This window comes from Coregonus clupeaformis, chromosome 20, assembly GCF_020615455.1.
Source record: "Coregonus clupeaformis isolate EN_2021a chromosome 20, ASM2061545v1, whole genome shotgun sequence".
Lineage (NCBI taxonomy): Eukaryota > Metazoa > Chordata > Actinopteri > Salmoniformes > Salmonidae > Coregonus > Coregonus clupeaformis.
This window is the reverse complement of record NC_059211.1, coordinates 4,656,692-4,669,366: the sequence shown is the minus strand read 5'-3', so window position 1 is coordinate 4,669,366 and position 12,675 is coordinate 4,656,692. Positions and strand designations below refer to the sequence as shown.

General features: G+C 42.6%; 1 protein-coding gene across 1 annotated transcript; it reads left to right on the top strand.

The window, feature by feature from the left end:
• The first annotated feature begins 707 nt into the window (after positions 1 to 707).
• On the top strand, positions 708 to 7,870 carry syngr2b (synaptogyrin 2b). Its single transcript, XM_041840917.2, has 5 exons — positions 708 to 960; positions 4,293 to 4,425; positions 4,910 to 5,014; positions 5,310 to 5,446; positions 5,698 to 7,870. Exons 1-5 carry the CDS (start codon positions 841 to 843, stop codon positions 5,935 to 5,937), a joined length of 735 nt encoding a protein of 244 aa, XP_041696851.2. The 5' UTR covers positions 708 to 840; the 3' UTR covers positions 5,938 to 7,870.
• The last annotated feature ends 4,805 nt before the right edge of the window (positions 7,871 to 12,675 follow it).

Here is a 12,675-nt window from a genome sequence, read left to right as displayed (position 1 = left end):
CTTAACATAGCTGATAATATAACACTTGAAATGTCTTTATCTTTTTCAAACCTTTGTGACTGCAATATTTACTGTTCATTTCTAATAGTTTTTTGTTAATATTGTTTTGTCTTCTCGCTTTTGTTGATTGTTTATATCAGTTGCTTTGGCAATGTAAACACATGTTTCCCATGCCAAAAAAAAACCCTTTGAATTGAAACGGAATTGATAGGAGAGAGAGAGTTACAACACTGTATATATACATAATATGACATTTGAAATGTCTTTATTCTTTTGGAACTTCTGAGTGTAATGTTTACTGTTAATATTTATTGTTTATTTCACTTTTGCTTACTATCTACTTCACTTGCTTTGACAATGTTAACATACGTTTCCCATGCCAATAAAGTCCTTAAATTGAATTGAATTGAAATTGAATTGAGAGGAGGGGGATACGCTGAGAGAGATAGACCACTGGATACAATGAACTATAAGAGCTATCTGTCCATTGCTACAAGACAGCCAAATTATAGGTTTTTTTTTCGAATAAAAGTGGATAGCCAATTATGACTTCTTCCGTCAGCAATGTTTTCACAAAGAGAACCATATGACAATTTTTATGACCAAGTGAGCCACATCTTCTCAATATTGTTCACTTTTGTATGAAAAAAATTTTTTCACGACGGCCCCTTGGGAGATAGCAAGCTACGGGTGGGTGGGGCGTCCTTTTACATTCAGGAAACTCGTTGGCGAAAAAACAAGAAGGCGGTTGGTAGCCTAGCTATCTGTGTTACAAGGAAGATTCGTGGCTAAATCAACGTATGCTTGTCTTCTGACTTGTGCTGAAGTTGAGCAACAGAAATGGAGGAGACCGGGGGAGTTGGTGGCGCTAGTGCGTACGGAGCTTCGCTCGCAGGCGGTGGCTTCGACTTTCAGAAGTTTGCTAAACAACCGCACACTATCGTGCGCTTCTTGAGTTGGGTGAGTTTGACAAAGGAACACAGAGTAATAACTTGAGTTACTTATTGACTAGAATGCTTCAAGGAAGTTGACACAGAGCCGTAACGTTAACATATTGGCTACCTGTCACTTTGTATCATTTCAAACGCAACTGAGCGAACTATGCAGTTTGTGTTAAATGTTGATCTGGTCATCCCCAATATTTTTAACCACATATAGCCCTTTAACTTCATACTAGGCAATGTGTTATTGTCGACTCGTATTCCTCTTGATAGATGTATAATGTTGCAGTTGATGTCATGACACTGCAAAGCACAGCTGCTCACGTGGACGTGCAACTGTTGCCAACCGTATTGACAACAACAATCATGATACTATTGAAGCGGGAATTATTTGCAATTCATTGCATTTTTGCCACGATAACTTGATTAGGCCTAGCTATGTGCCTAGGCTACACTTCCAACTAGGCTTACATGGAGATTCATTGTGTCATGTCACGCATGGACTGACAATGTATTGAAGAGGTCACTAACACCCACACACAGACTGAGGGGAACTAACAAACCCCCATGTGATGCATGTGGTAGCAGCAGGTGTTGTTATTGTTTAGAGCACACACACACACACACACACAAAGCAGAAGTATATATGAGACTAAAATGATTCGCACACCTTGAACTAGGCTAGCTGAAGTGAAACTTAGTGAACACTGTTTCCACTGTCTGATACAGTTGAGGTTATTGGACAAAGGACGTAATGGGACAACACTTCTGCATTATGAGATACCAGGGCCTGTTTGTCCAATAATGACAATCACGCTCACAAATTAAACTCTGAGAAATAGTTTTTCTTCTCAACATTAGGCCTATTCTTTGAAATAGCAAAAGATTTTGGTTGGTAATCAACAGCCATGTTGTAATGTGTCATGTTGATCCACCACAAGGCAGTGAGAGGTACTTTCCAAAAGAGGAAGAGAGAGACAGGCCTAATGGTAGAGATTGTAGTTTTAGGGATCTTCCAGGTTTGATTGGTCCATTAGATTTGAGGAACTCCACATTTTGTGTGTGTGTGTTGCGTGTGCGCGCATAGACACCTGTGCACTTTTCAGATACCCCTAGGCCCTGTTCAATAATATCTAACCAAGACCAGATATCCCTAGGCCCTGTTCAATAATATCTAACCAAGACCAGATATCCCTAGGCCCTGTTCAATAATATCTAACCAAGACCAGATATCCCTAGGCCCTGTTCAATAATATCTAACCAAGACCAGATATCCCTAGGCCCTGTTCAATAATATCTAACCAAGACCAGATATCCCTAGGCCCTGTTCAATAATATCTAACCAAGACCAGATATCCCTAGGCCCTGTTCAATAATATCTAACCAAGACCAGATACCCCTAGGCCCTGTTCAATAATATCTAACCAAGACCAGATACCCCTAGGCCCTGTTCAATAATATCTAACCAAGACCAGATATCCCTAGGCCCTGTTCAATAATATCTAACCAAGACCAGATATCCCTAGGCCCAGTTCAATAATATCTAACCAAGACCAGATATCCCTAGGCCCAGTTCAATAATATCTAACCAAGACCAGATACCCCTAGGCCCTGTTCAATAATATCTAACCAAGACCAGATATCCCTAGGCCCTGTTCAATAATATCTAACCAAGACCAGATATCCCTAGGCCCAGTTCAATAATATCTAACCAAGACCAGATATCCCTAGGCCCTGTTCAATAATATCTTGTAGCTACATACCATCAAGATGTCTGTTGCTCAACAGTCTCCTCCACACAGAGACATACACTAACAGATAATACCAGAGCCATACTTTGTAAACCGTCAGTCTAGTTGGTCTGTAAGCCTGAGCAGTGTAGCGTACCAACTTGTAAACAGTGTAACACAGTAGGGGACTGCAACCTCAATGGCATCCTAATGCCTTTATAGTGCACTACTTTTGATCAGGGCCCATAGGGCTCTAGTCAAAATAAGTTCACTATGTAGTGAATAGGTAGCCATTTGGGACGCAGCCTAGGTCTGGACAGAATGTGCCCTCTGTCGACACAACCCCGTCTCCTCCCCGCTCCCTAACGGTGGGAGCAGAAACGGGCAGGTGGGAGGTAAGGTGATACCCTGTCTAGCCCCCCTCTCTCCAGTGCTGTCTCTGGCAGTGTCTTCCCGAGGACCCTCTCATACGCAGTAGAACACGCGCTCGTCATCACATACACACTTGCTCATACACGCGCACACACACGCTTGCTCGCACAAACACACTCACACACTCACACCATTCTTGTATGACATGGCGTAGGGGTGTACATCAACAGAGTGAAGGAAATAACATGTGGGTTATCATCTGTTGGTGCTCTCTCTCACACTGTTTCCATCCTTTGTTTCTGTCTCTTCCATCACTCTTCCTTTCCCTCAGTCAGCACTCACTCTCTCTGCTGTTGTTGAATTCTCTCTCTCTCTCTCTCTCTCTCTCTCTCTCTTCCCTCAGTCAGCAGACTCACTCTCTCTGCTGTTGTTGAATTATTTCTGTTTCTCTTTTCAGTTCTCTCTTTTTGGAACTCCCCAGTAACTATCTGTACCATTCTCTCTCTAGTTGTCTTTCTTTCACTGGAAAGATACACTATTTTCTCTCTCTCTCTTGTTCTTGCTCTCTCTCTTCCATCCCATTCTCAATGGAAACTCCCCTCTCTCTCTTTCTCTCTCTCTTTGTCTCTCTCTCTCACTAATATTTGAAGAGGAAAATGGTGGCATCTCTGGTCACAAGTATGTCCGTGCTGCTGGGTCACATGACGGTGGTGGACCAGTAACACGACAGAGACTGGAACTGAACTGAAAACCGAGGCCTGGGTCCGGTTCATTAGGCACCAAATGGAGAAAAAAAACTAGGGACTTCCTGGACTCGTCCAATAAGAAGTGTTCATTTTCGTTTTCAGTTGTAAAAGGTTTTCCGTTGTCCTAACGAACACGACCCTGGTGTTGGCATCAGACCCTAGTTCTTCTGTTCTCACAGTCAGTGGAATGGAAAAAGAGAGAGCATAAGTGGATGCCGTCGCCTGTTAGAATATCTTTCAGAAGACTTCTCTTCTCCTCTCATTGAATGTTTCTACTGGCCCCATCGTTGATAGATGACTAGATGGATAAATAAGACAGATGGACAAATAAACATGCAGGTCACAGTCAAAACAGTCTCCTCAAAACAGTCTCCTCAAAACAGTCTCCTCAAAACAGTCTCCTCAAAACAGTCAAAACAGTCTCCTCAAAACAGTCAAAACAGTCTCCTCAACAGTCTCCTCAAAACAGTCAAAATGAAACTTTCCTCTCTTTTCTTTCTTAGATTTTTGCCATCGTGGTCTTTGCCTGCATCACGGCGGAGGGATTTGTCAACAAGGCGCACAGCCACGAGGCGCATTGCGTCTTCAACCAGAATGACTCGGCGTGTCACTACGCCGTTGGCATCGGTGTCATAGGTAAGTAGCCTAGAGGTTATGGGTTGCAGGTTCTAATCCCAGTGCTGACTGGAAAATGGTGTTGGGTGAAGTCACCCCCTAGATGCTGATCTTGGGTCAGTTAAGCTTTTCCCACACTAATGGTTAGGATTGGGGGAGGGGGAGGGGGAGCGGATCCTAGATCTGCACCTAGGGGAAACTTCACCCCTGAAAGGGAAAAATCTGGTGAGGGCCGGGCAGCAACCAGGATCCTAGATGGCATCTGCCGTTGTGCCCTGGGTTCAGATAACAGAAAAATACAAATGTCAGTGTCTTTGTGACTATCGACAATATAAAGTATTTCTTTATTCAGAGCTATGGTGTAGTGTTGACACTCCCCGGCACAAGTCTCATAATACGACTCATAATACAATCCCTGCCTCCTTTCTACTGTGTCTCCCACTTGCCTGACCACCCCCACCTCATTTCCTGACTGTCTCAATAAAGTATCTCTTTATTTCTCTAGCCTTCCTGGCCTGTTTTGGCTTCCTCTTATTGGACGCCTACCTGCCGCTGATGAGCAACGCACAGGAGAGGAAGTACGCTGTCTTGGCCGACCTGGGATTCTCAGGTAAGGGGAGGTCTGTGTGTCTCTGTGTGTGTGAACCTAGGGTTGTCGTGTGAGGAAAGAGCTTCCAGGCATCGGTACCTGGGTCTTGTTCATCAGAGCACCACATGGAAGAAAACGGACTGAAACGGGGAGGGACTACATTGAATGGACAATAAGAAATGCTCATTTTTGTTTTCCATTGCTAAACTTTTTTTAAACATTTTCAGTTGCGTGCCCTAATGCACATAACCCTGTAGGTAGTTGTAGTGTAAATAAGTACATTATATATTCCTTGCTTCTTGTCTGTTTGTATCAGGTGTGTGGACGTTCCTGTGGTTTGTGTGTTTCTGCCTCCTGGCTAGCCAATGGGGTCGTACGTCTGACGTCAGAGGAATCCCCCAGGACGCCGCCCGCGCCACCATCGCCTTCTCTTTCTTCTCTATCGCCACCTGGGTGAGGAGGACTGTCACTACATCTATAGCTGCCTTACTGGCTCTCCTTTACTACAGCTATACTATGGCCTGCTCATAGCTTCACCACACTGACTGACTGATTCTTTAACTGACTGACTGATTCATTAACTGACTGACTGATTCTTTAACTGACTGACTGATTCATTAACTGACTGACTGATTCTTTAACTGACTGACTGACTGATTCATTCATTAATTGATTAATTAATTGATTCCTCTTTGTCTCAACAGGGAATCCTAACCTACTTCGCTTTGGGGAGATACCGCCGCGGCGTCGCCGATGTCACCCAGAACATCTACGCCGAGCCTCCGCCGGAGCAGCACACCCCTTACCCTTCGACCTACGCCCCCTCGGCCTACACCCCCACCACCTACTCCCCGTACCCTTCCAGCGCCCCAGACGACTTCCAACAACCCCCCTTCACCCCCACCCCCCAACCCCAGGGGGACTACCAACCCCCCAACTACTGAGGGGCTCCGGGGTGAAGTTTCCCCTAGGTACAGATCTAGGATCAGCTTCACTTCCCCCAATCCTAACCTTAACCATTAGTGGGGGTAAATGCAAAACTGACCCAAGATCAGCGTCTAGGCCAAGGGGCAATTTCACCACTATTACTGGGATAGAAGTATGGAAGGAGGTGGAAGCTCCTTACCACCAGACCTGGGTTCAAATACTATTTGAAATCTTTCAAATACTTTCAGTGTTTTTGGCTTTTGTCTGTCTGGAGTGCCGGGTGGGCAGGGTTTGCACTCAGCCAACTTTTCTATTGGTTTCATTTGCAACAGGGAAACAACATGAAAGCACAGACCGATAAAGTATTTGAAGTGGTTTTAAATAGTGTTGGAACCCAGGTCTGCTTACTAATAATTCAGATTGACATGTTATCTCATCACCTTGGTGAAGGATGATGTGGTTAAAGGGAGACTTCTACCCTGTGCCAGGGGCGCAGCTGAGGGGGAGGGGCAATAGTCAGAGCCTGGTCACATGACATGGGAGACTGGAGGTCACATGATGTGGGATATGCGAAAATGGCCAATGAGAGCTCTCGTGGGTGGGGCCAGTGCTTGCTTCAGCTAATCGGTGTTCCTTTCTCCCCCTCTCGGTTCCGAACTCTAATCCCCTGCTTTTGTGTTCCAGAAGGAAGGAGAATGTGTATATGTCTGAGGAGGCTGGTGGGAGGAACTATAGGAGGTCCGGCTCATTGTATTGGCTGGATTGAATGGAACGGTATCAAACATGCAAACTACGTTTGACTCGGTTCCATTTATTCCATTCCAGCCATTACAATGAGCCGGTCCTCCTATAGCTCCTCCCACCAGCCTCCTCTGGTATCTGTACATACTAGATAGTCAAAGCGCCATTTTGAATTCTTCGAATGGCTGTATAGTGTGTTTTTTAAACATTTTATCTTTTTGTTTTCAATTTAGCACAATTATCTTTATGATGACATGCAAGCACAATGTTTTATTCAATGTCAAAAAAGTATGTTTATTTAATTGACCAGTGTATCGTGAGACTACTGAATTCTACAGGATAAGCCAACTATTATAAAGCCAAATGCCCAAGAAAGCCTTATTATTAATGTCCTATGTAAACTGCTGGGTTTTTGTCCCACTTCAGGAGCCGTAGGCATACTTGGAATTGTGCACCAAATGGCGCCCTATTCCCTTTATAGTGCACTACCTTTGACCAGGGACCATAAGGCTAGTGCACTATAGATATAGGGAATAGGGTACCATTTATGACGCAGACTGCAAGTCTTTTTTTCATAACTCTTAAACCCTGTCTATCTGATAACAGTCAAGCTAAAGCCATAAAAAGCAAGAGGAAAAAACCTTTAAACCGCACATTAAACCGCCCGTTGAAAACATAAGGCTTGTTTGCTCAACTGATCTCTGTGTAATATGCATGTTCCTATCCAGTCATTATGTATTGAGTGAGTTTTCAGTCATATTTTATACATTTACTATAGCACCTGGATGAGTTGAAACCAGGCTGTAACCAGGTGATGATAAATTAGGATGTGTACCAATTCTCTACCCTTCTCCCAAAGTGTGCACTGCACTGGCCTACTTTTTCCCATGGCTTTGAAACTCCCTCCAGCCAATGCTTACACCAGTGCAATGCTTTAGAACCTATATGTCTTTCTGAGTCTGAGACCTCTCCCTGCTTTGTACTACTAAAGGTTAAAAGTATAGTAATTCATGAATGACCTCTTGCTGCCAAGACTGACTTCAGTACCCTCAGTGCTGCAGCTGGGTCATGTTCATTAGGCACCAAATGGAAGAAAACCAAATGAAACCGGGAGGGACTACCTGGACTTGTCCAATAACAAATCATTGCTGTCTAATGAAAACAAAAACGTTTCAGGAAATAAAAAAAACGGCCACATATGGACATTAACTTACACACAATTACCGAACTTCAGAAGCTATTTTGAATACATTTCATGAAATGTTCAGAGTACATTGAGGGGAGTTACTGCTTTCAAAACAAGTAAAACAGTTGGAAGGTTTTCATCAGGCAAATGCTTATTTCGTTTTTCATTGCAAAAAGTTTTGCTGTGGTGTGCGCTAATGAACACAACCCAGGGCTACGGCTGTGTAGCTCCGGTCCACCAAGGTCCAAGGCTGCTTTGGCACTTCATAGATTACTACTTCAAGTAATCTGACTGACTTTAAATGTAAATCATACAGGACTAACTTAAGCACTTGATAACAATACAATACTTGGGATTTCATCAATTGCTTCTTTTAAAGTGACAATCTGCAGTTACATTCTTTTTGACGTATTAATTTTCATTTACATTTAAGTCATTTAGCAGATGCTCTTATCCAGAGCGACTTACAGTTAGTGAATACATATATATATATTTTTTATACTGGCCCCCCGTGGGAATCGAACCCACAACCCTGGCGTTGCAAACACCATGCTCTATCAACTGAGCTACATCCCTGCCGGCCATTCCCTCCCCTACCCTGGACGACGCTGGGCCAATTGTGCGCCGCCCATGAGTCTCCCGGTCGCGGCCAGCTGCGACAGAGCCTGGATTCGAACCAGGATCTCTAGTGGCACAGTTAGCACTGTGATGCAGTGCCTTAGACCACTGCGCCACTTTGATTCTGGAAGAATATAACTTATATAAATGCCTCATGAGGTTAGTTCAACTGTTGTACCCCATCGGAACCCAAAATGTAGGCTTGTTTTACTCCAATGTTTGTAAACAGACACTATTTAGCCTCAACATGGTTTAAACTATGATTTTGATATCATGGATGGTCAGTCCTTGCATCCATAGCTCTATGAGTTTGAGCCCCGTCCCTCAGCTTTTTACCGAAACGGGTGGGGAGACGGATTTGTTATTGTTTCTAACTGCTGATTGCCGCTTTAAAGGATAATACTGAAAACAGCAGACGCAGAATCCATTGAAGAATGGCTTCTATGGAAATGTTATGCACTTCTCCTTAACAAGAACCCTGGTATACTTTGTTGACGGTGCCTTACTTTTACATTTTAGTCATTTAGCAGACTTATCCAGAGCGACTTACAGTTAGTGAGTGCAGACATTAATCATACCTTAGACTTACTGTATGCAATGTTGACACCATGGTGACCTTGAGTCCACCATAGACAAGCATAGATGTACATATTCACATAGATATAGATGTATGTAAATATAGACACACACATAGAGAAGTTGTGTTTATAGACATCATTGGAGTCTACTTGGCCAAAGGGAAGACCTCATTGGTTGTATCCAAAATGGCACCCTATTCCCTATATAGTGCACTACACTATATGAGCCCTAGTCTAAAGTTGTGCACTACATAGGGATTAGGTTGCCATTTGGGACACATCGGTGTATTTATTAAATATGAGTGATGCTACTTTGCTAGGCTAGTAGTGGAAACATTTTGGGAGGGTGGAAACGCTCCCCTGGTATTTATATGTATACAGGACAGTGGAGGCTGCTGAGGAAAGGACGGCTCATAATAATGGCTGGAATGGAGTGGATGGAATGGTATCATATTTACATTTACATTTTAGTCATTTAGCAGACGCTCTTATCCAGAGCGACTTACAGGAGCAATTAGGGTTAAGTGCCTTGCTCAAGGGCACATTTACGTCATTTAGCAGACGCTCTTATCCAGAGCGACTCACAAATTGGTGCATTCACCCTATAGCCAGTGGGATAACCACTTTACAATTTTTTTTGGGGGGGGGTAGAAGGATTACTTTATCCTATCCCAGGTATCAGACACGTGGTTGTCTTATGTTTGATACCATTCCATTCCAGACATTTAATATGAGCCGTCCTCCCCTCAACAGCCTCCACTGAGTGTCACAAACATGCAACTCCCATTCTCTCTCACACACACAGCAGATTCTTGCCTAGTGATCTCGTACACCAACTATTTAAACTTTGCCACTAGTGCCTGCGTAAAGTGTTGTTCTTACAAAATGCTCAAAAGGGATGGCGTCTACACTCTATTTGCCAAATCAACCTCCTCAAACTATCCATATATTTCCCGTATAAAACCTTGAATGAAATAATTTAAAGCCATGATGGCACGCACACTAGAGCAAAAACCGAAAAGCATATTCAGGATTATCAAACTGTTGCCTTGTGTTCATAACTGTCAGCAGATGTGTATGGGAGATGAGTGATGTTGCATAGTGTTGTGTGCAACGTTGCAATCCTGAACATACCCCCATGGATGTCCAGCTTGGCCTAGTAAGGCTGCGTCTACACAGGCAGCCCAATTCTGATCTTTTTCCCAATTATTGGTCTTTTGACCAGTCAGATCAGATCTTTTGCCAATAATTTGGTTAAAGTTCAGAACTGGTCTGCCTGTGTAAATACAGCCTTACTGTTCAAATTAAACCTTACCAGTTAGCAACCTTAAACTACTACTGTATTTGTATCTATGATTGATTGCCAAGAGTTCTGTAAGTATTTGATTTGTATTTGAAATTAGTATTAGGACTAAGTCAATTGATTGCGGTTTGTTTTCTGTGGTTTTAGTGGTGATGGGTATATTTCACTTTTTGTCCATTGTTTTATCTAAATGTTTTTGATTTACCATTTGATCACCACCACAGATCTAAATGAAATAGTGTAGATTTGAATTTGTATTCAAGTGAGTTTATTTCTCACTTTTATTTGACATTTATGAAGTTAATTCGCACATTTATTTGCACATTGTGTCAAACACTTCCCAATAACATTAATACAAAAAAATTATAGCACCAGAAATCTGTTAGTTCAGTTTTTTGTTTTGTTCTATTGAATCCATAATTGTATAATAATTAGGAAGTGCCGTTCAACAACTGCTATGTATGTGATGTCACAAGGTTCTAATTCTATCTCTGTTATTTTGTCTAAATTACATTTGTGAGTGTCTTTGTGAGGCAGAATAAAAACTCCAATATTTGGGCATCATAATAATTTGACTGGTTTAAAAAATACATGTTTACAAGTCCAGATCGAAGTGACTGTCTAATGTAACCATAATACAGTACTGGTAAAATGTGCATTAAAGTGGGTTGGGGATTTGTGTTCCCATAAAAATTATCTTCATTGGCAGCTAGTTGTACTGTACTACAACGTGCCAACTGCCAAGACCTAAACAGGTTATTTCAGTCAAGGCTAGTACATCGGATTGCAGTCCAACACCATTTCTTTCACTCAGTTACTAGGGTGATTGCCAACTATAATGAACAAAAAGAAACGCAACATGTGAAGTGTTGGTCCCATGTTTCATAAGCTGAAATAAAAGATCCCAGAATTTTTCCATATGCACAAAAACCTTATTTCTCTCAAATTTGGCACCCGTGTGTTTACATCCCTGTTAGTGAGCATTTCTCCTTTGCCAAGATAATCCATCCACCTGACAGGTGTGGCATATCAAGAAGCTGATTAAACAGCATGATCATTACACAGGTGCACCTTGTGCTGGGGACAATAAAAGGCCACTAAAATGTGCAGTTTTGTCACAACACAATGCCACAGATGTCTTGTTTTGAGGGAGCGTCCAATTGGCATGATGTAGTGGCACAACTGAGCCCCTCCCCCTTATGTTTTTCTGGTGATGATTGGGAAAAAAAAGAAACCATGACGTTATGGGTTCGACTTTATTTTGTGAAATCTGGAAAATGACTAAAACACAAAAACCATAAATGACCATTTAAAAAAATAATTTAGCTTCTGTTTTACAGAAAAATTACAGGAGGCAAATCAGACCAGTACTACAAAAAGTAACAGTTGAATATTAAGTTGTGTACACTAGACTCATTGCATGGCAGTATGTACAGTGGGGAAAAAAAGTATTTAGTCAGCCACCAATTGTGCAAGTTCTCCCACTTAAAAAGATGAGAGAGGCCTGTAATTTTCATCATAGGTACACGTCAACTATGACAGACAAATTGAGAAAAAATTTCCAGAAAATCACATTGTAGGATTTTTTATGAATTTATTTGCAAATGATGGTGGAAAATAAGTATTTGGTCACCTACAAACAAGCAAGATTTCTGGCTCTCACAGACCTGTAACTTCTTCTTTAAGAGGCTCCTCTGTCCTCCACTCGTTACCTGTATTAATGGCACCTGTTTGAACTTGTTATCAGTATAAAAGACACCTGTCCACAACCTCAAACAGTCACACTCGAAACTCCACTATGACCAAGACCAAAGAGCTGTCAAAGGACACCAGAAACAAAATTGTAGACCTGCACCAGGCTGGGAAGACTGAATCTGCAATAGGTAAGCAGCTTGGTTTGAAGAAATCAACTGTGGGAGCAATTATTAGGAAATGGAAGACATACAAGACCACTGATAATCTCCCTCGATCTGGGGCTCCACGCAAGTTCTCACCCCGTGGGGTCAAAATGATCACAAGAACGGTGAGCAAAAATCCCAGAACCACACGGGGGGACCTAGTGAATGACCTGCAGAGAGCTGGGACCAAAGTAACAAAGCCTACCATCAGTAACACACTACGCCGCCAGGGACTCAAATCCTGCAGTGCAAGACGTGTCCCCCTGCTTAAGCCAGTACATGTCCAGGCCCGTCTGAAGTTTGCTAGAGTGCATTTGGATGATCCAGAAGAGGATTGGGAGAATGTCATATGGTCAGATGAAACCAAAATAGAACTTTTAGGTAAAAACTCAACTCGTCGTGTTTGGAGGACAAAGAATGCTGAGTTGCAC

Coding starts and splice junctions, on each gene's coding strand:
- syngr2b (XM_041840917.2), top strand. CDS start 841: ATGGAGGAGACCGGGGGAGTTGGTGGCGCTAGTGCGTACGGAGCTTCG. Junction 961..4,292: donor TCGTGCGCTTCTTGAGTTGG/GTGAGTTTGACA, acceptor TTTCTTTCTTAG/ATTTTTGCCATCGTGGTCTT. Junction 5,447..5,697: donor TCTTCTCTATCGCCACCTGG/GTGAGGAGGACT, acceptor TTGTCTCAACAG/GGAATCCTAACCTACTTCGC.